The following is a 27,666-nucleotide window of genomic DNA, read 5'->3' as shown; positions in this document are numbered from 1 at the left end:
TCTAACAGATATTATTTAAAAAAAACATGCTTGTCCTTATAATATATATGGACAAACATGCTTTTTATATATCATATAATTGTCACAATAACACTGTTAAACTTATTGTGAAATCAGATACGCGCGCATTAGCAGAATTATGCCCGCTCATTAAATAATAATAATAATACTAGGGAACCTTGATCTAATGGTAGGAACATGAAAGTGGATCAGCATTAATACTAGGAAACCTTGATGTAACGGTAGGAAAATGAAAGTGGATCAGCATTAATACTAGGGAACCTTGATGTAACGGTAGGAAAATAAAAGTGGATCAGCATTAATACCTTGATCTAACAGTAAGAATATGAAAATGGATCAGCATTAATACTAGGGAACCTTGATCTAACGGTAGGAACATGAAAGTGGATCAACATTAATACTAGGGAACCTTGATCTTACGGTAGGAAAATGAAAGTTGATCAGCATTAATACTAGGGAACCTTGATCTAACGGTAGGAACATGAAAGTCGATCAGCATTAATACTAGGGAACCTTGATCTAACGGTAGGAATATGAAAGTGGATCAGTATTAATATATCAGGGCTATCCAACTGATAATTACACAATTAAATAATTTTTTCTTCTGTCATTTACTTTTTACAATTTCAATGTTTTATACCTATGTAAAGAGTTAATAGCGTCATTAAAATAGTTTTTTAAATATCTTAAAAATGACGAATTTATGAGCTTTCCAAGTGAACATTGGTAAAATATACTTATGCAATTATTGTATCTCGTGACGTCACACTCAGTACGATTCATAATGCGAATGGCAGTGCTGGGCGTTTTCCCTCTTGAATTTATTATTGATATTTTGAAGTGTTGCCCAGTTGCCGGTCCGTTTGATACGCCCCTGCCCAGTATACAAGCGAGAGTGCTTTTTATCTTTTAAAACCCGCAGTGCTAACTACGAACGACTAAGTAATATGCAATGTACATCCACATCTAAATAATGTAAATTATAACAGATAAGAGTTAGAAAGTGGCGCATAGCAGATAGAGGCCCGGTAGCTATCTCTAAATTCTAATTAGAAAGTTCTGATAAGAAGAAAAGTAACCTAATTTTGTTTTTAATTGTATTGTGTTATTTACTACAAGCTACAGAATTTTTTTTTTAATTTTATTTTTTTTATTTTTTTTATTTTTTTTTATTTTTTTATTATTAAATATCAAAATAATATACAAAAAATCAAAAAGTCCCAATAAACTACTTTAAAGTAGTTTGTCATTGGATTGTTAGATCAAGGCACTGAAAAGATAAACATACAGAAGTGTGTTATGATAGTAAAAGTAAGTTCAATTTTTCTTTATGTCGGTAAATGTACAGAAAAGTGGGACACGGTTAATAAGCACATTTTATTTTTAAAACACTTTGTTTCAGTTAGATAACAATGAGAAAAAACCATTTCAGTTAACGAAAATGGAAAATAATGCATTTTAATAACTGTTTTATTCAAAAACCTGATAATTTTACGTCCTTTCTTCACTCCCATGTTATGACATAATAATATATTTTTTTTAAATTAGCTAGTTTTGTTGGCAGAGGGATTAACTTTCCGAGGGATCAACTGTCCAGGGGCTCAACTGTCTCGATGGAATCATTTTGCCATCGTTATTGCGACAAGTAACCATCAACAAGTCTAGTGAGACTAGTTTCAGTTTGGATAACTAGGTTAGGTTAGGTTAGGGTTGTAATTTACGCCATTATAAAATACTAAACAAATAGATTTGAAATTACGGTGCACAAAACATACAAACACAACAACATTACATTGCAAGATGTGTTATATTCACGCGTGAACGGGCAAACTCGCGCGGCGTGAACGCACGTGTAACTTGTAACAAAACCAACAACCACGAGCGTGAACACTTCACGAGGTGTTGATATAGATCACCGGCTCTTACAGACTAGAGGCATGATCGGTGTAAGTTGCAGAGATGTCCAAACAGCCATGACGTGGTATGCAGTTTTAGAAACTAATTTCATTACTTGCACCAAAGGTAAGCTTAGGTGGCTTGTACAAGTTAAGCGGACGAGAGAAGAAATTAATGTAAGGAGAATAAAGTGAATGGTAGAAGTAATCAAAAGTTATCCCAAGAATACACTATAATAACTTGATGTGTGACTAATTATTATTTATATTTTTGATACTGTCTATTATTATTCTTGTTAGAATTAAATTATAATTATAAATTATTGAAACAACTTCAAACTTTTTCCACTTTTCTTATTTCTGGCCGTTACTGGTTTCAGCCTATCGCGGCAATCTTCAGACTGGTTCTATTTTATTCTTAATCTGTGGTATACACGGTGTCTGGAAACATGTATTAAGCGGGAAACTGAATCTACATCACCAAAAAAACATTTTATATTTTGTACCCTTTTCAATTTTTTTGGCCCGACCTGGCCTACTTTTTAAAATACACTAAAGGACTGATACTAGCCGATAAGTGGCCTTCAAATTTGACGTAAAAATTCCAACTTCGGACTCGATTTACTGAAAAACGAAAGCTCAAATCAAAAAGTTATACGTACCACAAAATCGACCCCATGTGATGTCTCCCACTTGTACTACGAGTTTCCGGAAACAATTGGGGAGGGGGTGTCAGGGATTTTTCAATTGATATGTGTTTTCAAGTATCTAAAAAAATATTTTTAGATCTAAAAAAAAAGTTTTTTTTTTTAATTCTCTGTGTGATATACTCGTAGATTCACCTACTTTCCGCTTGTACCACTGGTTTCCGGACACCGTGTATTCAACCTGTTATATTGGTCAGATCAGCTGATATTCGTTCTGCACTCTTTTCTTTCATAGCTCATAATATATCAACATAAATGTGTTGTTCCTTGTATCTTGCTGTGATGGATCATTATGTGTATCTTAATTAACTTGCATTATTTTACACTATTCAAATGATCATTTCTCTTTCACAGATGTTAAATAGTTTAACATCTCACTTTCCCGTGCGCGAAAATTAATAATTGATGCGTAACACATGATGTGTGCACTAATTCGACAACATATTTCACGGTAAAAAAATAGTTTCTCCGTTTGCTTTCAACTGTCTGTTAATTTGCGTAAATATATAAATTGATTTTGTACATATTTGTGAAAATATATATCATTACTATTGTCTGTCTAAAGCAAGGCAAAGGTCTAACGTGAGGCAAAGGCCCAAAGTATGTCAAAGGTCTAAAGTAAGGGAAAGGTCTAAAGCAAGGCAAACGTCTAAATTAAGGCAAACGTCTAAATTAAAGCAAAGGCCCACAATAAGGCAAAGGTCTAAAGTAAGGCAAAGGTCTAAAGTAAGGCAAAGGTCTAAAGTAAGGCAAAGGTCTAAAGTAAGGCAAAGGTCTAAATTATGGCAGAGGCCCACGGTTAAGGCAAATGTCTAAAGTAAGGCAAATGTCTAAAGCAAGGCAAAGGCCCACAGTAAGGCAATGGTCTAAAGTAAGGCAAAGGCCTAAAGTAAGGCAAATGTCTAATGCAAGGTAAAGGTCTAAAGTAAGGCAGAGGTCTAAAGTAAAGCAAAGGTCTAAAATAAGGCAAAGGTCTAAATTAAGGCAGAGGCCCACGGTAAGGCAAAGGTCTAAAGTAAAGCAAATGTCTAAAGCAAGGCAAAGGCCCTCAGTAAGGCAAAGGTCCAAAGTAAGGCAAAGGCCTAAAGTAAGGCAAATGTCTAAAGCAAGGTAAAGGTCTAAAGTAAGGCAAAGGTCTAAAGTAAAGCAAAGGCCTAAACTAAGACAAAGGTCTAAAGTAAAGCAAAGGCATAAACTAAGGCAACGGTCTAAAGTAAGGCAAGGGTCTACGCAAACGTCGATTTGGAATATGTACTTAAGTTTTTTAAGCGGCCTGTACATGAATTTGCTCACCATTGTAAAAATTACCATGATTTATTTTCGAGGATCGAATGGTGATAATACAATGAGAGTTGCCTGTATACTGTTAGATTCACGCCGCCTCCCGCGCCATGCGCCTGTTGGTTTTTCCCCTTTCCCTGATTGGCTCGTCTATCAATTTGAATGTCTTACCGATGATTATTACTCAATATTTTTACAGTGAAATAGTTATTGAGAATACCTCAAAAATTATAATATTTAATCATTAAAAATTCGGTCGCATCTTATACTTCGATAGATTCAATAGATGTCTCATATTAAAGACACTATTTAATTCGGGTAGAAATACTCATAAATAAGTAGTCATAAAGATAGCCGTTAAAAATTGCAGATAATTTTAGTAGCTCCCAGTCGAAGTACGATACGATTAAAAATTGGCTTAAGGCCCCGTAGTAAGCGTAGTAAATACGATTGTTAGAGGGAGCGCGCTAATATTAAAAAAAAACTATAATAATTTAGCGAAAATTGTGAAAATATTTAATGAAACACGACTCGTTTAAAATATAGCATAAATCTCTCGACAAATGCTTTAGTTGTGTTTGAAGATACAGTGCGAATTTTTTCATGCCTATAACATAGTAAATAACAGAACTAAACGTGTTTTAAATAATTTTCGAGCTTATTTTGCGATTTTTTTCTGCAGAGGGAATTTCATATAATTATCGTTTCAGCATAACAAATGTGTAGATATATCTTCAAAAATAACTTATATTTTTTTGGAACTTAATACAAGAGTTAACGAAAACTTGTTATAAATCGGTAGAAATTGGGTATAATTGGGTAATTAATTTATTATGGTCTAATTAGCTCAGTGGTCAGAGCACGTCCCCGACATGGCAGAGGAGCTGGGTTCAAATCATAGATGCAACCGAATCTTTTGTTTCTTTCGTTTGATAGTGGTTAAGGCGATGCCATTCGTAGTAATGCAAAAGCATGTGTTTTTGGTTTGAAAATTTGGTCGCCTAGAAATGTTTCAGATGCTTTAATTAAATACTGCGAGTAGAATACAATATACCTTTGAAATAATCGAGTATTTTTTAGATAAGTCTTTTTATAAGCCCAGAAAAAATAATGTAAAGGCCTATGAAAACTGCTTTAAAGTTCAAAATCTCCTACTTACGAACCCATTTTCGGTTATGATTTTATTGTATAATGTGGAAAATTAAGTTATTTATAAAATGATCGAGAAAAAATTAAATATCTATGCCTGAACATCCACAAAATAAAATAAAAGGCACTTTTTGGCCATGTTTTTTTCTTCCATAAATCAAAACAGGCGGATGGTGTTAAGCGGGAATTTAAACCTTATCGCCATCTACGTAAGGGTTGTTATTGATAGCGGCTAAATTTAAAATATTACACGACGTAGTGCATCGCCTTAAGTATAATTACGATTCGTTCCAGAGTGGTAGATACTCTCTTGTGAAAGATAACTATTCTGTACTCTGGTAGATACTCTCTTGTGAAAGATAACTATTCTGTACTCTGGTAGATACTCTCTTGTGAAAGATAACTATTCTGTACTCTGGTAGATACTCTCTTGTGAAAGATAACTATTCTGTACTCTGGTAGATACTCTCTTGTGAAAGATAACTATTCTGTACTCTGGTAGATACTCTCTTGTGAAAGATAACTATTCTGTACTCTGGTAGATACTCTCTTGAGAAAGATAACTATTCTGTACTCTGGTAGATACTCTCTTGTGAAAGATAACTATTCTGTACTCTGGTAGATACTCTATTGTGAAAGATAACTATTCTATACTCTGGTAGATACTCTCTTGTGAAAGATAACTATTCTGTACTCTGGTAGATACTCTATTGTGAATGATAACTATTCTATACTCTGGTATTGAAGAAGTAATTTTTCCAAGAAGATTGCTGATATAATTTTAACATTTCAACATAAAGCTTGTTCACCACTTTTATTATCACAAATCTATCCAATTTAAAAATAATTACCATTGTTTTAAAAATAACGCGATTGATAATAGATATACTATCATTTAAGTACCTTGTTTTATAGAATGCCATAACAAACATGTCACAACATCGATCCGGCCATAACCGTTTTAAATTTTTCATATTTCCACAATAGCTAATAATGGCTGGAAACGCGGGAAAACGTTTTTGAAATCCATTTTTTCCCGCGCTATTGCAAAATTAACGGAAACCCAACATCTAATCTGATTATTGCCGTAGGAAACTGCTATTATTATTTTGATATGAAGCAATCTTTGTGGCTCCGTTCAAGGAATAGAAAATGATAATTAATTTCATTGATCGTTTGTAGTTTTTCTTTGAACGCAATTAACTAAATAACTAACTGGAGGTAGGTTTTCGTTGAGGGATAACAGTAATGCATCTGTTGGAGTACTGTGAAGAAGCGCCAGAAGAAAATAATATATAACGCTAAAGTGAAGTGTAGAAGAAGTCTTACTCCGAGACAGAGTAGTGTGACTGTCCAATTCTCTCTGTATACCCCGTCGGGAAACAACGTGATGGTTAGTTAGCTACAATTTTATTTTTTTTATAGGCAATTTTTTTGATACATACAGGTACATATACATATAATTATACAAAACATAAAGCAGTAACAAAAAAATCCCACAAAGGCGAAGCCTGTGCGTGGGCATTATAAGGTACGGATTCAAAACAGTGGTGGTTACATTATCTATGGTTTAAATGAAAAAAAGAAATATGAATAAAGAAAAAAATACATATATAGTACAGTTAGTTTAATATGATTTTATTGGTGTTTTGCGTATTAAATAAAAAACAATTTAAAAGAAGTTAACTTTTTTTAATGTAGATGGTAATGTCATATTTTAGGTATCATATTCGTAGTATAAATTATAGAAAAAATTCTCTCACTTCCAGATACTTTTTTACCCAGATTTTGACATTTATTTTATACGAGTTTAGGTTTTGGCACATCTTGATGGAACTAGGCAAAGAATTTTGGGCCAATATAGTTAATGTGTCTTTGGGCTAGCCTTTTTTTTAATTTTTATATTTACTCCACACAGGAGGCCCTGAAGAAAATAATTTCCCTCAGGGCCTATGTCATCTTTGGGGATGCTGTGTGGAGGGTCTTTTTGTGGAGAGGAAGGAGTGAACATGGGTCTTGAAGAGTCCCATGTTGTAGGAGGGAGGAAACACAGAGGCCGGCAGTTCGTTCCACAGCCGAGCTGTTGAACTTAAGAACGAATCGTAGAAGCGACCCGTTCTCATGTGACAAGTGTCAACTGTGTACAAATGTTGGGCGCGCGTTTGGCGTGTATCCCGACTACGCACCGGTGCCGAAGGGATCAATGACGCTAGTTCCTCAGAGCATCTTCCATTGTAATACCGATAGAACAAGGACAGCATACCTACCTGACGCCTGTGCTCTAAAGATTGCAGTCCGTTTGTTAAGATTGGGGAATCTATCAAACGGACCGCCCGTTTCTGCACAGAGTCAAGGGTTTTTTTCAGGTATTTTGGGGCTCCAGACCAGAGATGGCTGCCAAATTCGACAGTAGGGCGCACTTGCGATTTGTACAGGGTCAGCAGTTGTGTACTATTAAAGTATCTGCGGGCCCTGTACAGTACGCCCAGCTTCTGAGAGGCCAACTTTACTCTAGCTTCGATGGAGCCCCCGTACCTGAGCTGGTCACTTATAGTTACACCAAGCATATCAATGGAAGGCCTGTTCGGAAGATTGCTTCCTAGTTTTGCAGTGAGGCACTGTGTACATGCATATGTTGTGTCTCTGGTTAGAACGATTTGGATTTTTACAGAAATTATAAGGACGAGTGTATATAAATTTAAGACATTGGACACAGTAGATTCACCTTAGTTCAATAATGTCAGTTTCCTGAAACAATTGATCAGTGGGATATGTCTTAGTCTTCTGGTGCATTATCTTAACACTATATGGTCGGGCATTTTACCGCCAAATTGGGGGCGAAGCGCGGGTGTTTTTTTTTAATTTTTAGCGCCAAAATTAGACTTTCCGCAAAATATTCATATCTTATGATCTATTTGATATTTTTCGATGAAACTTTCAGTGTTTGTCTCTATTTATTTACTTAGCAATGTATGTGTAATTCCTTTTTTTATGAACAAAAACTTTCTACTTTCTTGGGAATCATAGAAAAAACAGTATTTCATAATCGAAATAACATAACGAAATTTATTCATACAAAATTACAAGATTATTTAGAAATTTTCAATACATATAAAAAAAACTATAACCTAATAGTGTTTCAATATGTGATAGCGTTCGAAACACTTTCCTTTATGCAGGGGTACATTGCAAAACTTGCACATGTACCGCGTTTCACTGCGTAGTTTGTGAGCGGAACATACGCGACAGCGATCTTATTTTTTGTTGTGCTTCAAACTCATTGTATTGACAGGTAGATAGATCGGGTATCGACGACAATAGAAAACACATGACCCCGCACCCATTTAAAACCCCTTGTTTACAAGTTTAGCGCTTTGCTCCAACAAAACGAGTAAACTCGTCTCCCGCGTCTTACTGTAAAAAGGCGTATGACGAGTTTTCTCGTTTCCCGCAAAGAATGTGTTGATGATAGACTTCTGAATAATTTCTAGAGGTTTCAAGGCTTATCTTATCTAACAGATATGTATTCATTGTGTTGTATTAATCATTATTTACTTCATTTAATTAAACTTTCGATTAAAATAATCAGCTGGATTATTAATCAAAAAATTAATGCTTCCGTTATTTGTTTATCAAACTTAGTCATTTTATTTATATTTCTTTATTAACTTTTGCTTAATTGAAGTACGTTTAATTAATTTGCTGTTTAAAACAAACTTACAAAGATAATAATAAAACCATGAATAATTAGGTAGAATTTTCGGATACATTATTGTTTAATTACAAGGTTATTTATATTTGGAACACGTTTTCCGATGAACTGATCTTTTTTAGCAGGGTTGCCAATGCATAATTTAGAAAAAATAGTTGGAGAATAAAATACAATTCAATTCAGGTTTGCCAAATAAAAATATGTCTATTGGAGTACATACGAACTTTTTGTAGAATGGAATTTCACACTGATAAATATTGTCATAGTTCCTACTAACATCTGAGGGGAGAGAATATGTAATGTTGTTAAATATCTCACTAGTTCGATAATATCCTCGTTTCTCAGTGATACAACGCACAATGCACAATGGACTCGTAATCGTAATGGCTGTCGTAATAAGCCTTATGTTTTATTAGTTGAATATGTAACAAAGATTTGCCGACTATCAATACGGAGCTATTTCTCACTAGGAACAATGGATCCATTGAATTATTCTTCAGAAGGTGTGCGCACTTCTGTGCGTTTGTAAATATTTGCGTAACAAACTACTTCAGATTCTTCTTCCTAATGTTTTATTTGTTTAAATGTAAAGCCCGTCCTGACCCGTCCCGACCCGCCCCGACCCGTTCTGACCCGCCGCGACCCGTCCCGACCCGACCCAATCAACTCAAAATAGGGCTACTTCACAAATGCGGTTCACGTGCGTCGTAATAGACCCTGTTTGATGCCCGATTGGGATTTAAAATGGACTGAATGTAAATGCAAAGAGAAGTTCAATCGATCGTGTAATTATCACAATGAAATACGAGGAGAGAGGCTTTCCTCTTTCCTCTCCTTTGAAGCCTTTACCTGGTGATGATGTTGGTTTCTTTTGAGTCCTGCTGATTTCTAGAAGATTTCTTATATTTTCACAACACGAACTCTAAACATTGTAAACACATTCGCCACACGAAAAAAATGAACTGAGGATGAAATTGTTACTATTAAATACACTTTTCACGAGATTATTTAAATTACGAAATCTGTCAAACATTAAATCAAAAGAAATACATATTGCAAAAAGACATAAGATTTAAAAATATTTTTTTTATTTTAATGGGTAGGTACCTACTTTATCGCTCGTCTAAATTCTTCTATCATTTTAAATTTTGAAAATTTCTAACCAATTTGATTTCATTAAAATTGTAGAAATAATAAACGCACTCACAGACAACGGAAATTAGTATGTGTGATAATAATTATTACGTTATTACGCAGAAAGACTCGTGGCAAAACTCTCCAACGTTCCCACAGCCCGTAAGTCTATTATACACATACGTATTATGCATTCGCTATCTACTACAAGAACGGTGACAAAAGAAAGGGTTCCATTGTTTAACCGCGTTGTGTCATGTTGAGAAAAGTTGGTAGGTAAAAGATAACATTTGCTGGATACTGTATATATTATACCTGTTGCACTCTGCACATGGATATACCTTACTGCAACGAGAAGACACTGTCGCTTTCACTGCCTTACTGCAGAGTGAGTATGTGTTCACTTCTGGGAATTAATGTGATTCAGGAGAAACTGTCACTGAATAATTGCATTACCGAATGTTGCATCTAAAACTGCTTACGAATTTTAAGCTTCAGATTTACTTGTAGACTAAACGAAATGAAATGGTATTTACTGGAATTGGGTGATTATTGGGAAGTGAATTAGCTAAGAGCTTCACAGTTGCACTCATAGAGGGCAGTGCAAAGAGCTTGCTTGGAAGTTCACAAGATGGCAGCTAGTGGCCAGTAGTCGCCAGGGCCAGTTAGGCTGCTTCCAGACAAACATGGTGTTTGCAGATCTCATTTAGCCAGCTCCTAGTTAGGTCGACCATCGAAGTCACTCTTGTAATACGCGAAGTATTGAATAAATCCCTGATTTAATTTCAAAATCAAATACATTTATCGTCATCTACTTACACGACCAAATTTGGAATTAACTCCTTACAATACATTGCACATAAACAATATAACGCATTACCTAGTAATTTAAAACTTCCGGAAACGAACAAAAAAACATTGACAAAAGCTCTTAAAAGCTATTTCCTTAATGACAATAATGACTAACACAATCTTTCTCTGGAACTCCATAATAACATCTGCGTTTATTTATTTTAATGTATTTTATTTATTTGCCTTGTCCTTTCTAATGTTGTCTTTCCCGAAATGAGTTTTATAAACTCATTGGGAATAATACATTATTACTTTGTTATCATTTTGTAATGTATTATCTTGTAATAAAAAATATATATAAAGAACTTATTCTCTAAAACCTCATTTCACGACTAGTTGGATAACTGTTTGTGGGAACACAACAGGTGATTTTGATTTTGGCTCTGTGGCAAAAATTTCCCTGAGGGCATATATCGTCGTTAGGGATGATGTTTATAGGGTCATTTAAGGAGTAGGAAAGAATAGAAGGAAAAAGGTATGAGGGGTGGGTAGGAATCTGGGTGTCCACCTCAGTTCAAAAGGTCCCCCCCTCAACCAGTCTGCCGATCCGGTGCCACGCGTAGGTGGGTAAACGTATCCGCCACCTAGACAAGCCTCACTCCATTGACCTAAGCCACCAAGATTAGCTAACCACTTGGGGTGATCTAAAGTTGTCAGTTATCCAATAAATGGTTACCGGGACTGCGGAACCCATACCCACCTCTCAAATTTTAAATGATGGTTCACTTGATCATTTCATATCTTCCTCGGACGTCTATGACTTCTTCTAACATTCTCTTTCCTTCGTTCATTCGCTCTTCATGTGTTCAAACCTTCTTTTATCATACTCATTACGTCTTGCATAGTTTTACAAAACATACGCCTTAGAGATCTGATTTGTGCTAACCTAACAAAAATACATATTTCTTTCGGTTTATAATTTATATTATTGGCATTTTGATCGTTAAGGTCAATTGAAATGAACTCCAAAAGAAACGTGGTCGTGTCAGCACTAACTTAGAAATGGTTTAACTGGTAATGGTACAGTACAAATAACAGTTAAACCGTTGGTCCCAAAGTAACAGTTAATACTTCTATTAAACCAGAGATTAGATTGCTAGTGGATGCAGATACCGGTCCTAAGTAAAGGAGTGGAATAAACAAATTGCGAATAAGAGGAACGGCTGCGCGGAATTTTTCATATAAAACTTTAAATTTTGTATTTGAGTCCAAAATACCCAATCAAATCGAATAATATTATTATTAATTAAAAGGTATATCAAATATCTAGTACGTATAAGTGCTGCTTTATTTGTTTGTATTTTAAATTATGATATATAGGCGAAGCTTAATGCTTAATCACTATTTTGACTAATCTTTATAACGAATTAATGTTCATTATGAATACAAAAATATATTCTTTAGATAAATTGAAGGTTTTCCTATCGTTTTCGCTTGAGTAGAATACAAATATAAATGTAAACTACAAAAAATTTTTTTTTATAGGAATGTATGAACGCGTAAAGGAAACAACTTTTAAAAAATACAGTATTATAGCTAAGATTATCTGTGACAGTTTCCCTTGATTAACTTCTATTCTTTCTTATAAAAGTATTTACAAAATAAATAAAAACCAGTTTTGTGCTTGAAATCGAACGTTTCTAGACTCCATTTGTCGAGCGATTTTAATGCCTATTACCTACAATGTAAGGTATACCAAGAATATACACATTTTTGGCTTGTAGCTTACTCTTAAAGAATTTTATTTTGTTTCAGTTAATTTTGATTATTAAAGAAGTAATCTTGAGTAATTCTGTTTAAATAAAGTGTTTTCCAATAAGAGGTATTATTTTGAATATTAATTGGGGAATTAATGATTTTTTATAGCCGGAATAGGATGGTATTGATCTAGACAACGTTTACTTTCAACAAGACGGCGCTACGTGCCACACAAGCAACGAAACCATTGATCTTTTACTATTGAATATCAAAATAACACCTCTTATTGGAAAACCCTGTATATTCATTCAAAACACAAATAAATAAAGTAGGACATATCCGCACATGCTGTATCTTTGATTCAAAAATAATTTTTCATTTTGATTGGGTATTTTGGTCTCAAATCCAAATTTAAGTTTTCTAGGAAAACAGTCTTGCAGTAAGTCCTCTTAAGAAAGATCAATTAAATTCCGTTACTACTAATTACGTATTTTAAGCGTTTTTAGAAAGATACGTGGGAAGTTGCTAATTGTTGGGCATTTTGGCCCAAACTTTAGCCAGACTCTTGAGGTTATGAAAATTGAATTCAATTTGTTTTCACATTAAGTGACAGTGCACATAAGGAATACTGTACATTTTGCCACACTTCATAGAAGAGGCTAAGGATAATATAAGATCGACTCTCTAGAGGGAAGACTTCCGCAACTACAACTATGTAATAACTAAAAATATCTTACTGAATCTTATTGTACTGTGTATGTCTTAACAAATAAATAAATAAATAAAAAATAAAATATTCGGTGAAGCAACTCCAGAGGCTGGGCCTGCTGGACATGCATGGACAGATGTCTAAATTCGATGAAGTTGAATTTGGGACGAGAATCGGTAACTGTAGGTACGCCAGATGTTTTCAATGGAATTCTTGGAAGCCCTAACAAGTGCCCAGTGTAATTTATTATGACAATGCACCACTAACATAATCACCAGGAACAAGTGTACAAGGAGATGGACTTGCCGAACGTCACAGCTGTGCGGCCAAGGTTTGTTATCTATTTGAGGATATTGTGTCAGCGCTCTATTAGCAGCAGACACATACCTGGACGGATGACGAACCTCGTGCTGGCACTGTTGGTGGGCACGGTGCACTCTTTCGCTGCAGCAGCTGGTCCAGTTTCCTCACCACCTAGGATTCTTGCTGCAGAGTCTCCATCCTCTACCTTCGTCGAATGTCACAGCGGTGAGCCAAGGTCTGGAATCCATGAGAGGACATTGTGTCAGCGCTCTATTAGCAGCAGACACATACCTGGACGGATGACGAACCTCGTGCTGGCACTGTTGGTGGACGCGGTGCACTTTCTCGCTGCAGCAGCTGGTCCAGTTTCCTCACCACTTAGGATTCTTGCTGCAGAGTCTCCATCCTCTACCTTCGTCGAATGTCACAGCGGTGCTGCCAAGGTCTGGAATCCATGAGAGGACATTGTGTCAGCGCTCTATTAGCAGCAGACACATACCTGGACGGATGACGAACCTCGTGCTGGCACTGTTGGTGGACGCGGTGCACTTTCTCGCTGCAGCAGCTGGTCCAGTTTCCTCACCACTTAGGATTCTTGCTGCAGAGTCTCCATCCTCTACCTTCGTCGAATGTCACAGCGGTGCTGCCAAGGTCTGGAATCCATGAGAGGACATTGTGTCAGCGCTCTATTAGCAGCAGACACATACCTGGACGGATGACGAACCTCGTGCTGGCACTGTTGGTGGACGCGGTGCACTTTCTCGCTGCAGCAGCTGGTCCAGTTTCCTCACCACTTAGGATTCTTGCTGCAGAGTCTTCATCCTCTACCTTCGTCGAATGTCACAGCGGTGCTGCCAAGGTCTGGAATCCATGAGAGGACATTGTGTCAGCGCTCTATTAGCAGCAGACACATACCTGGACGGATGACGAACCTCGTGCTGGCACTGTTGGTGGACGCGGTGCACTTTCTCGCTGCAGCAGCTGGTCCAGTTTCCTCACCACTTAGGATTCTTGCTGCAGAGTCTCCATCCTCTACCTTCGTCGAATGTCACAGCGGTGCTGCCAAGGTCTGGAATCCATGAGAGGACATTGTGTCAGCGCTCTATTAGCAGCAGACACATACCTGGACGGATGACGAACCTCGTGCTGGCACTGTTGGTGGACGCGGTGCACTTTCTCGCTGCAGCAGCTGGTCCAGTTTCCTCACCACTTAGGATTCTTGCTGCAGAGTCTCCATCCTCTACCTTCGTCGAATGTCACAGCGGTGCTGCCAAGGTCTGGAATCCATGAGAGGACATTGTGTCAGCGCTCTATTAGCAGCAGACACATACCTGGACGGATGACGAACCTCGTGCTGGCACTGTTGGTGGACGCGGTGCACTTTCTCGCTGCAGCAGCTGGTCCAGTTTCCTCACCACTTAGGATTCTTGCTGCAGAGTCTCCATCCTCTACCTTCGTCGAATGTCACAGCGGTGCTGCCAAGGTCTGGAATCCATGAGAGGACATTGTGTCAGCGCTCTATTAGCAGCAGACACATACCTGGACGGATGACGAACCTCGTGCTGGCACTGTTGGTGGACGCGGTGCACTTTCTCGCTGCAGCAGCTGGTCCAGTTTCCTCACCACTTAGGATTCTTGCTGCAGAGTCTCCATCCTCTACCTTCGTCGAATGTCACAGCGGTGCTGCCAAGGTCTGGAATCCATGAGAGGACATTGTGTCAGCGCTCTATTAGCAGCAGACACATACCTGGACGGATGACGAACCTCGTGCTGGCACTGTTGGTGGACGCGGTGCACTTTCTCGCTGCAGCAGCTGGTCCAGTTTCCTCACCACTTAGGATTCTTGCTGCAGAGTCTCCATCCTCTACCTTCGTCGAATGTCACAGCGGTGCTGCCAAGGTCTGGAATCCATGAGAGGACATTGTGTCAGCGCTCTATTAGCAGCAGACACATACCTGGACGGATGACGAACCTCGTGCTGGCACTGTTGGTGGACGCGGTGCACTTTCTCGCTGCAGCAGCTGGTCCAGTTTCCTCACCACATAGGATCTTGCAGCAGATTCTCCATCTTCGTGTCACCTGTTTCTGTACTTCATTTTATTTAACTTAATTTCAATTTCAATTTGTAATATTTATATTTTTTTGTAATATCTGCATTAACTGTAAAGCGCCCCTGAGGTGATATCTCACAAAAGCGGCGCTATATAAATCATCCAATAAATAAATAAATGTCTGCTGACGTCTCAAGGACTCCATTAGACACATTTTCGAAGCGAAGACCTTAGAAAAGAATTTATTAGTATGATGGTCATTGGCCATTTTCGTGACAATGTTTTTGGGAGTCCATGTTTTCCCTCTGAACGGTAGTACACAATATATTAATGCTAAAATAATATCATAAATACTAATTTCGGTTGTGTGTCTGTCTGTAACTCTGGTTCAATGAACTCTCTAGAATTCGGATTTGCTTCGAATTTAAGTGTCATTTCCAAAATTAGAACTGATTGTGTGAAAAATTCAGACAAGCGATAAAGTACCTGTAATACATGGAGTCCGGGGGCAAAGTGAGCTAACTTCGGGCAAAAAGGATTATTATTTTATAATGCAAAAATATTTTTTCATTGAAATTTCGAAAAAACTTTGCTTCTAAAATGATGTCGAATCACCCCCCCCCCGTACTTAGCGCACTTTACCCCCGGACACCCTGCATAATATTTTGGTGACCGGATAAATCATCAAAAAATGATAATTCATCACATCTTTAAAAAGTTATATAGATATAGTCATGGAAAGTGATGAAACAAAAACTTTATTAACTGGGTTAAGTAGGTTAGGTTAGGTTTAATTTTTTTTTTGCATCGTTTCTAATGACTTTTTAAAAGTGTGTTGAATTGTCATTGTGTTGATTTATCATGGAACCAATATTTTAACAGAAAATTATCTTAATTTTATTTAAAAAAATAATATCCCGTGATTTATTGATTTTAAATTCCTAATAGATTTTCTATTTCTCATGGTGTCTACTTATCGATTATTTATTTATTAGTTAACTAATTGGCAACTCTTACAACATTGTCAATGCAATGTAATCAACATTAAAACTTAAACGCCATTCCATTTAAAAACGATAGCCCTAGTCTTATTAGTGGTCCTTACAAAAATGGGCACAGTTTATAGGTTATGTCCTCGCAATTGCACCATAAAGATTGTTATGTTATTGTTCTTCTACATGGATTGTATGATGAAATGATTCCAATATTATTCAAATGGGATCTTGCACATTACGCATTCGTATCACGGCTTCATTCGATCAGGAATTCATACACGACCTGGTTATACCAATGTTATTATCTTAAATTCCAATGCAAATCAAAACAATCATTGTAGAATGGAAAGATTTTGATACGTTCCTTTTATTTGCATTGTTAGTACGTAATGCTGCGAGTATCATTATTGAATCATTTAAATAATACATTTGTTTTTAACTAACCCACTCTGAAATCTCTTCTCCTCAAAGATCCAAGGGAGCCTGCTATGCCTCAGTACAAAGGACTATCCCATCAAAACTGTAGTTTCAACAATTCCCACATTTTCCAGAAAAGAAATTTACTCACTTAATCAAATGTCAATTGAACATTGTTCCGTCCCTTCTCACCTTTAAGAGGAAGCTACAAGCCAAAAATGTGTATATTCTTGGTATACCTTATATCGTAGGTAATATGCATTAAAATCGCTTGACAAACGGAGTCTAGAAACGTTCGATTTCAAGCAAAAAAAATGGTTTTATTTATTTTGTAAATAATTTTATAAGAAAGCAATAAATTTAATCAGGTGAAACTGTCACAGATAATCTTAGCTATAATACTGTATTTTTTAAAGTTGTTTCCTTTATGCGTTCATACATTTCTATTGAAAAAATATTTTTTTTAGTAGTTTGCTATTATATTTTTTATTGAGTAATTTATAAATTTATTTGTATTCTACTCAAGCGAAGCGATATGAAAACCTTCAATTTATCTAAAGCATATTTTTTGTATTCATAATGTACACCAATTCGTTATAAAGATTAATCAAAATAGTGATTTGGCATTAAGCTTCGCCTTTAAAGGTCTTAAATCGTCAGATTATACTTTCTGGAACTTTAGATTGCGTATTTTTTGGTGTCCCCCTTTCTAAATAAATATCCTGTCTTCTATCAAACCATATCTAAAATTGCCTCCCCTCCGTGCAACATTTCATCTCTTCTAAGTCTGAACTCGTCTCCAATCTTCCGTATAATTATGCCCATTTAAATAAAATTAATATAACATATAAATTCACCTAATGATGGCTTAGAGCACCCTTGAAAAGTGAAAGCCAGAAACATTTGGAAAAAAATCGTTTTGGAGCTTACCAATCAGACATACCAATTAAAAAATACATTTTAATCTTTAAATAATGTAAGGGCGAATTATTTTAAATCATATTATGTTATACAATCTTGTCATACCGGAATGAATTTAACAAAGGTACAAGCTGGAGTCCTTGGCAGTTGGAAAATATTGTGGAGAGAACAAATAGCCTTGAGGATACGTTTCGTAAGCTAGCATACTCAGGGTAGAACATAACACAACTGACAGCCATTTCATCACACGAAACCAAGCGTTACAATACATTGTTATGTTCTCGAACATTATTTGATACTGCACAAATATAGAAAATGCTTGATAATCTTCGTAGAGTCGCAGATGTGGTGGCTATGACGTGTACTTAGAATGACAGACGAAAGAAATACCAGGAAATTAGGACGAGCAACTCCAGAGGATAGCTTACTTTGGGTACATCGGTTCATCTCTTTAGGGGACTGTTTAGACCTTAGATTTTTTTTATATAAATTGAAGCAATAATGTAGATTTTCAATACTTCACATTTCTCCGATAATAATAATTAATTATACAATGACAGCCTTACTAATAAACGTGGTGTAAATTTAATGCAATTGATAAACAAGGTTCATGTAAAAATCTTTCAAACGGACTAAACTGGTATTTAACAGATATAAAAAGTTATACACATTGTTTATACAGCGGAAGAGGGTGGTTTTTTTGTTGTATAAACTTGAAGCAATGGAAATTTCTCATCGAATTTCGGAATATTTCAAAGGTATTTTAAATGTGCCATAGTATATTTCTTCTTTTTAAAGGTGTCGTAAAATCAAATACCATTTTAGAAACTAAATAAAATAATTTTAGATTTTGTATTTGAAATATAAATTAATATTTGTGAATTGGGATATGTTAATTTCAAACGTGAAACGATTGAAAAAAAACATCTGACATATAACACAAAATATAAAAAATAAAAAAAAAACACACATTCCTTTTATTCACGGAATCTGCAAGAAAAGTGTCACTACACGTTTTATTTCATTCATACACTAAAAGAAAAAAAAATTGCTTACAACTCCCAGAGAATAATTATTTTTTTTTTGACATTTTGGACTTATTGTGGATGCACACGCGCATGCGTAAGTCCGGCAAAATCTGTGTTGCCAGATCGTTCCCACTAATTCACAGCACTATTTAAGAAAAATATATTAGTACGAACTCAAAACAGTGCTTGTACAACCTTTATTCAGAAGTTTTTATCAGTAAGGCTGTGAGTGTCTAATTCGTACGTGACCCATTTAAAACCTGCATGTCACACAACGAGATACAATAATATATGTATATAATCTCAATCTATAAGATAATGAGTAGTCCCGTCTGTCGTGTGCATTGTGCATTGTGCATGGTATATCAGACAGATCGCAATCTACTTGACTCGAGTACGCTTGTGGATTACATGTTATTATATTATATAGATCGAGAATCTACTCCAGCGGTCATTAAACCAGCATCGTCGTTCGTAATGCTCGTTAAATAATCATCATTTTGCTATCATTACTGACTGTTGGTTGACTTGCTTTAATTTCTTGGCGCTGGGCTAATAAGCCTTGAGATTAGCAAACTCAATGTTACATCGGAAAGGTGACATAAAATCTGTATTTAAAGTTTTCTGTTATTTTTACAGGTTACAAATAACAATAAACAATATTAGATGGGGTTCAAGTCCTAAAAGCGACCGTATATTTTACTGATTGAACTATTAGAAAGAAAGAAATAAACTGAATGGAAACACTACAGAGCTCATTTATAAAACTATATTTGCTCCACATTTAGATTATTTCTCTGCTATGTTATATTTGGTCAATGAAGAAAATTTGAACAAACTAAATGTTATACAGAATAGAGCTATGAGATGTATACTGGGAAAAGGCAAATACGCAAGCATTAATCAAATAAGAGAGCAGCTAAATTGGATTCCAATAAAAAATATGATGTTATTTAATGTGTTAATTTTTGTGCATAAAGTCAAGAACCAAATGCCAAAATATTTTAAGGATGAAATTATTTTTAATAGAGATGTTCATAATTATTATTACGAAACCAGAAATGTAAATAGAAATTAGATTGCCACATGAATAAATCAAAATCACAGAACTGCCTAATGTACAAAGGACTAAAGATGTATGATGAAATGCCTGAAAGTCTGAAGAATGAATGTATTTAAAAAGAAATTTTATGTTTATTGTAAAAATATTTAAAGTTACAAAATGAAATATTATCTTGTTTATATTCAAATGTTGTATAAACTAGCTCAATAAATAATAAATAAAATAAAAAAAATCAGGTTCGTGTTTGAGAATCGTTAATATTGTTTTGAATAATTAAATATTACAATTTAAGGTTTTACTCATCAAATAATAAAAAAAATCGTCCTAGACTTGCAAAAAAGTCAATAGATGTCGCATATTAAAATAAAAATAGGATATATTTATCCAAAAAACTATCTAGATTGCATTTAGTTCGAGATGAATCTTGCGATCGGACATAAAGATAGCGGATAATTAAAATATGCGTTAAGGCAATGGTAGTTCTTACTCAAAGTATTATACAGTTTAAAATAGGGTTGGATTAGTTCATTTGGTAAAACGGGGCCCATGCAAAGCGAAGGTCCTGCGTTGAAGTCCTAGATGCGCCCTTTCTTTTCAGTGTTTCGTCTGAAAAACGCTAATATTGTCTTCAATAATTAAATAGTATTTGAATTTCTCCTACATGACGATGGAGGTCTCAGATAGTACAGGATTGAACCCACGACTTGTGTGAGGGAAATCGACGCCGAAATCGACGAAATCGGTCTAATAGGTTAGGTTAAGTTAATTTCTCAAGGGTTGTCGATCTTATGGGTAGTTTAGTTTAGGTTAGGCTCATGAATTGTAGAGATGCGGCGACAGTTGCAGGTTAGCATGTGTGGGAATCCGTAAATCTAAATAATTATACTAGTTGCAAGAAAACTTTCATATGAATTTATTTTAACAGGTCAAATCTGTTGCAACCTTCAAAAGTAACTTATTAATGCATAAACTAGATGGCAGCACTTCTGTTTGTAGCTGTACGTGGAGCTTGTGTGTACGGCAGACTTTAGTGTAATAATATAGACAGATTGAATAGATAGATAGAATAAATGTAATAATAATAGACGGATAGAATAGATGGATAGACTGTATTAGATATAATAGATGGATATAATAAAGAGATGCCGACTACCATAATTTTTTTTTACCAACCATTATTTGGTAATGTGAGCCTCACTATGGGCTTACTGCTTACCCGGGCTGAGACCCTAATTTTACATTTTTATGAGAAACAATATATGTGTGTAAATAAAATGAAATGTATTAAAATTAAGCGAAATTAAATGAAATATCAAGAAATAAAATAAAAATACAATAAAAATTATAATAAAGGCGGTAATACAGAAAATTAGACAATATGTATCTAATTACGAGGTACGGTAATGTTCCATATAATATGTACGCAATGTTTTATTCTTTTAAGATATATATTTTTTTAAATCGCCTTTTTTGTTCTTCCATCCGTATCCTAATTTTATATGTGACATGTTTTTTGTTTATCTCATTTATGTTTTGTATGTACACTGGTCAATGTTAGTTTGTATTTGTTGAAATTTGGTTGAACTAATCGAAGAAAAAGAAAAATTTCAATTTTTAAAAAACCCTTGCCGCCCTCGTCTCAAATCGAAATATTGAAGTGGGTCTTTAATTATTATTTTTTATTTTTTTAGTTTGGTACAGAAAAGGTTAAATGAGAAACGACATGTCATGCCCCCTGGTTATGGGAACTGGTAAAGAAGAAAAGCACTTATCGTTGAGAAGCTTTTTATTTCCATTTATTTATTTATTATAATATTGTGTTTGTTTTATGCTATGTGTAAGCTAGGTTTGAGTAGGTGACACTGTGGTGAGGATTCCGTTGAGAGTTTGTTCGATCCAGTCAATAAAGCTGGCCACCCTGGTGTAGACGGTAGGGAAGTCGGGCCTGACGCAGCCGTTGCTCCAAGAGTATAATCCAACCTGAGTGCCATCCACCAGCAGCGGGCCCCCGGAGTCCCCGTTGCAAGAGCCCTTGCCGCCCCCGTCGACTCCGGCGCAGATCATCGTTGAGGTAACGATGTTGACGAAGGCGTTCTTCTGTCTGCAGACCTCCTGGTTCACGATGTTGATCTCGACGGCCTGCAGCGCTACGGGGGAATTTCCAGTCTCCTGAAATGACAATGAATTCGTGTTGATTACAGGCTAACTATGCTTATTTGGAATCAAGAATTACATACAAATGAATGGCTTTGTCAATCAGGGATAAGGGAATAAACCATGTGCGCTGAGCTTCTTTTTTAAAAAAAATATTTAGGCGTTTTGAGAATTAGTCATAGCTGGCGGTGCTTGCACTGTCGGGTCCCGAATGGTTCCGACTTCACCCGAAGGTTAACCGATCGATAGGCCGGGAGCTCATTTGTATTTCTTTGCTCCAGCAGAATAACTTATATATTCAAACAGACCGGACGTTTGTCCAGTATGATTTTAATTGCAATATCTACGATAATTAACTTCTCGTAGTCTTGAATGAACCAAGAAATTATTGAAGAATCCCTTACTTAATATATTTAATACCGAGTGAGAATATTTTTACTTGTAATCACAAAAAATACAATTCTAAAAGCGCATATTGGTAGGCCGCTCACCGATAGAAAAGATTTTATTTTTTTTATTTATTTTTTATTTTTTTTTATTGATACATTATTTTACAGTATTTCATATCTTAATTCAGTAATGTTGGCCTCACTGGGTTATTTACCCGTGCTGAGGCCCCCATTTTAAAATATACGAATTTATACATTTAAACAAAAAACAACATTAAAATAAAGATAAATTTAAACTAAAAATAAAGATTAGAAATTAAAATTTAATTTTCACACTAAAATAAAAATATTAAAAGAGAATGGAAATCGGTATCAATATTTATATGTATAATATAAATATAAATCGTATATATAAATCTCCTCGTTTATGCACCCATACCCACAAATGACACAGGAAGAGGGATGACATATTCCCTGTCACTGTTTACAAATATTACAATACAACAAAATATATATATTGAACTTAAAAGTGTGATAGTACCACGTAAGGTAACTTAACTACTTGTTGTATCTTATCGGAATGCCTCATACAATATTCTTTCACCATGTTTTGTTATGAGAAAATATTACACGTTAAATTGCGGAATTGGCTTCAAGGGTTACAGCAGTTAATGTACTAAATTAATGCATGAATGTCGGTCCTGCCCGGTCGGTATTTGGCGAGGTGGGTAAAGTTCTTAAAGAAATCCAGTTCCTCCAAAGATACGGTCATTATTATGATTTTATTAGAAATGGCAACAATACGTACGAAAAGTGTTTTCCATCCTCTGTTGATTGCCACATAATGGTCTTCAACGGTCTCATTCTGGGTGGGCAGAGGTTACTAGGGTAGCAGACTCGACAGTTAACAGTTTAGTGTTCCTAGGGTTACAAAACAGATGGCTTTAAAATAAGATATAATAACAATACGTACGAAAAGTCTTCCCCATCCACTGTTGATAGCCACGGCACCATCTTCAACGGTCTGGTCCTGGGCGGGCAGTGTTACGGGTGAGGCGGACTCGATGGTGATCTCTTCCTCCAGAATGATGAGGCCGATGTCGTTGGTGATGATGTCTTCGTCGTACTCCTCATGGACGATGAGCTGGGAGGGGACGATCAGCTGGCCACCGTCGTTGTTGAGGGCGGAGCCGACGCGGATTGTCAGGTCGATTGGGCGCTTTCTGTAAATGGAGTATGCTAGTATCATGATAGGTTCCACGACAAAATATAACATTTAAGAAATAGAATACAACAGCAAACCTAACCTAGCCTATTATTTCACTTTAGATGCTAAACCATCGAATGAATCGGCTTTATTTTGAGTTACTATTGATTTAAGTATGCATACATTATTTCATACTACCAATCATGCATGCAAAGACATTGGAAGGTCTAGAAAAAGGATCTAGGTTTGATAAAGAAGGACTCAACATTAGGAAAATGGCACTCGTTTTCTTCCTGTGTATCCTCCTCAGGTATCACAGCGGTGGCACTGAACACAAAGCGGTTTTGCACGAAACTTTCGCGGATGTAAAATGTATGTAGGTAAAGCAGTTCATAAATATTTTTCAACAGTGCGGATTATTATGAGCGACTGATTGCACATGTGCAGCGAAAAAGGTGCGGAATAGAGGAGGGTAGGACAAGGAACAACAATATTATCTCAGTACAGTGGTCGCATGTATGTACATATGTGTGCATGAGATGTGTGTCTAAATTAATGTGTAATGCGTAATGGCGTAACCATCTATTTTATTTGGTTACTCATGATACAGGATGAAATCCCTTACTTCAAACAAGGTAATCGCGTCCATATTTACACATTAAAAAACTTTAAATGCCCCTCTATATATGCGTCATCGTTCTAGTTTCTTCCCTGTTTTTCGTTTTCAGAGAAGGCTTGTGAGAAGGAAGAGGATAACAGTTGATGAAATACGTACGAACTCTCGCTGGGAACTGGTATAGCCATCAGAACGAGTGTGGAACACATAGAAACAGCCTTTGAAGAAGCCATTTGCGTCGGCACCCAACAGTAGATTTTATGTTTTTGTAGTTAGTGTAGGCGTGTTTATTTATTTATTCAGATTATTAATTTATTCTTTTTTTCCTGTGCTATGGTTATTTATTTATTCAGAATTATCTGCCCATGTGCCATTCACATACATGATAGATAAATAATGAAGAAAAAAATATAAGTTTGTCAACAAGACAAAAAAAAAGATCATTATGCAGTGACCCCGTTAAAATATGCATTGCTAAAATATTTAATTAGTACAGCTTTATACTTCAATAGAGGCATATTAAAAACATCAGCTAACTTAGCATAAGACTTAGCAATGGTGTGTTGGTCAGTAAGGTATTAGTTTAGGGTTAGGTTAGATGAAGTTGTCGCTTACCCGACCAGGCAGTGGGCCGCAGTCAGGATGACGGTGGGGGAGATGATGCTGCCCCCGCAGGTGTGGAAGAGGCTGCTGCCAGTGAGGAGGAGGGACGCGCTCCAGGGAGCCTCCGAGATAGGGATGGCGGTACCTCCTACAATCCTCCCATCCAGAGACGGGACGGGGAAGGTGGAGGCTGAAGAGACACACAAATATTTTTTAGATTTCAAACTTAAAAAAAAAAAAGTTGCAAATAAAACCATTACACATTTTCACCGCAGGGGTATGCAGGGAGGATGGAATCGGTCTTGGCACACACTCCTTGCTTCATTCCAATTCATTCATCTTCTCTATTCTTCTGCTAATCTGTGACTCTTGACATTGCCCGTCTTAATTATCTGGTTCACTTGATCGTTCAATGTCTTCCTCAGGCATCCCCGACTTCTTCTGCCATTCATGTTATTTTCTTATATCATTAAAGCAAAATTATAAGCAAAAACTCAGAACATAGAATAAAAGTACTACTGTTTATAAAAAATATTAATAAAATTTCGATGATTTTGAATTTGTTTGTGCGCTTAGTTCTTCTAAACTACACAACGGATTTTGATAGGGTTTTCCCTAGCATTTAGAGAATTTCTTCCGGAAGGTTTATGTATATAATACATGCATATTATATTTATAGAAAGTAGATAAAAGTCGATGTTTTTGTAAATAACTCGTAAAAAATATATTTTCGGGCGCTTACATTGCTAACGCTGGCTACACCTTATGAGATACATCAAAATAATGTAGTACGGAATTGTATATCTTAAAAAGGCCTACAGAAAAATCCACGACAGTATATGTATATCTCCTAAGGATCAGCTAGATATTTTATAAAAATCATTTTATTTTATGATAAGCCAATTGATTTCGGTATAACCATGCGTTCGCAAGCGATAGAAGCGCAGAATTTAAAAAATACGGATGAAAATGCATTTTACTTGTAGATGATAAACGAACAAGATTTTAATACAGTGTAATGCTACGTATACATCTGCGAGCTGAACTGCCGAACTGAACCGCAACTTATTGGAAAGAAAGGAAGCAACCGCAAATGGCGCGAAACGCCTCTTGCAGTTGATTCGATCCTTTCCCGTAATTCGTGGTACGGTTCGCGTTTCGTGTACACGCACCTTTACACGTTTATATTCAAGATTTTACTATAAACTCTGTTTATGGCGATGCACTACGTCGTGTAATATTTTAAATCAAGCCGCTATCAATAACACCCCTTACGTAGATGGCGATAAGGTTTCAATTCCCGCTTAACAAATCCGCTTGTTTTGATTTATGCAAGAAAAAAACATTGCCAAAAAGTGCCTTTTATTTTATTTTGTGGATGTTCAGATAAAAATATTTAAATTTTTTTTCGATCATTTTATAAATAACTTAATTTGCCACATTCATCATCATCATCATCAATTTTGGCTCTACAACCCCTGGTGGGTCTTGCTTGGCCTCCTCAAGAGACTTCCTCCACTCATCTCGGTCCCGCGCCAGCTCTCTCCAGTTTCGAAGCTCCAAGGCAGACAAATCTTTGAGGACGTTGTCGCTCCATCTTAACCTTGGCCTTCCCAGGCTCCTTCTCCCTATCGGTCTTGAGCTCAGCAGGGACTTTGGTTCTTGATGCTCGGTCATTCTCTCCACATGACCTAGCCACCGAAGTCTTCCTAGTTTTATGAACTTTGTGACGTTTAGCTCCTTCAACAGAGTATAGAGCTCATTGTTATAACGTCTGCGCCAAAATCCATTTTCTAGAACCGGTCCGAAGATGCGCCTCAAAATTTTCCTTTCAAAAACATCCAGTGCTCGCTCATTCTTCTTAGTTAGAACCCACGTCTCGGCTGCGTACTTAAGCACTGGTCTAATTAGTGTTTTGTACACTAATACCTTGGTGGTTCTGGAAAGCAGTCTGGATTTTATTTGTTTTTTTGCACACAATTTGCCACATTATACAATAAAAACATAACCGAAAATGGGTTCGTAAGTAGAAGATTTTGAACTTTCAAGCAGTTTTCATAGGCCTTTACATGATTTTTTTCTGGGCTTATAAAAAGATTTATCTAAAAAATACTCGATTATTTCAAAGGCCAAGATGTATTCTACTCGCAGTATTTAATTAAAGCATCTGAAACATTTCTAGGCGACCAAATTTTCAAACCAAAAACACATGATTTTGCATTACTACGTATTGCATCGCCTTAAATGAAATATTGAATATTCAATGAATGTTTTAATATAAGGTTTGTCTTACCCTGAGTCAAGGCGAGGCACGCGGCAACGAACACAAATCGGAACATTTTACGTTTTGATTTGCTTTTATCAAATATTGTCCCTTTTATATGAAACTATTAATCATTATTTAAAAAATATATATGTTGATAAGATTGCAAGGTTTTCTATGATAAGTCGGATATTATATAAGTGATTTCTGGTTTTCCCACCAGTATTGTTTTTGGCGCTGATTAGAGGACAATGTGTGAATTATTATGATGTAAAAATGGCCATATCTTGCGTTGATTTATCTTTGACGTTCAGCCACACAACTTAATTAATTAAACTCATCAATCCCGCCGGGGAATAAATGGAGCGGGCATTAGTTGACCACATGTTCGGTGGTTTGCACCGCACCACATTCACACATCGTTTCCCTTCAACAACGAATAAATCTTTCGCCTTTTACTCAAATGTACTGAAAAATATTTTTAATGAGTAATTTGCG

At 36.0% G+C, this 27,666-nt stretch overlaps 2 protein-coding genes across 2 annotated transcripts in view; one reads left to right on the top strand and one right to left on the bottom strand.

Moving 5' to 3' along the window:
• Positions 1 to 27,666, top strand: part of LOC149410040 (uncharacterized) — a 229,895-nt gene that overhangs the window by 109,504 nt on the left and 92,725 nt on the right. The gene's annotated exons all lie outside the window — the stretch shown is intronic.
• LOC149410043 (trypsin-1-like) lies at positions 21,705 to 27,270 on the bottom strand. The gene is made up of 4 exons (XM_089648694.1): positions 27,199 to 27,270; positions 24,918 to 25,095; positions 23,453 to 23,702; positions 21,705 to 22,105 (listed from the first exon to the last, which is right to left on the bottom strand). The coding sequence occupies exons 1-4, from the start codon at positions 27,242 to 27,244 to the stop codon at positions 21,779 to 21,781; spliced, it is 801 nt and encodes a 266-aa protein (XP_089504820.1). The 5' UTR covers positions 27,245 to 27,270; the 3' UTR covers positions 21,705 to 21,778.

The sequence above is a fragment of the Hesperophylax consimilis genome, chromosome 28 (genome assembly GCF_061612785.1).
Source record: "Hesperophylax consimilis isolate HC1 chromosome 28, BYU_Hcon_1.0, whole genome shotgun sequence".
Lineage (NCBI taxonomy): Eukaryota > Metazoa > Arthropoda > Insecta > Trichoptera > Limnephilidae > Hesperophylax > Hesperophylax consimilis.
The sequence above is the reverse complement of the archived record's forward strand: the minus strand, read 5'-3'. Positions and strand labels throughout refer to the sequence as shown.

Coding starts and splice junctions, on each gene's coding strand:
- LOC149410043 (XM_089648694.1), bottom strand. CDS start 27,244: ATGTTCCGATTTGTGTTCGTTGCCGCGTGCCTCGCCTTGACTCAGG. Junction 25,096..27,198: donor GTGCCTCGCCTTGACTCAGG/GTAAGACAAACC, acceptor GTGTCTCTTCAG/CCTCCACCTTCCCCGTCCCG. Junction 23,703..24,917: donor GCGGCCCACTGCCTGGTCGG/GTAAGCGACAAC, acceptor CTCCATTTACAG/AAAGCGCCCAATCGACCTGA.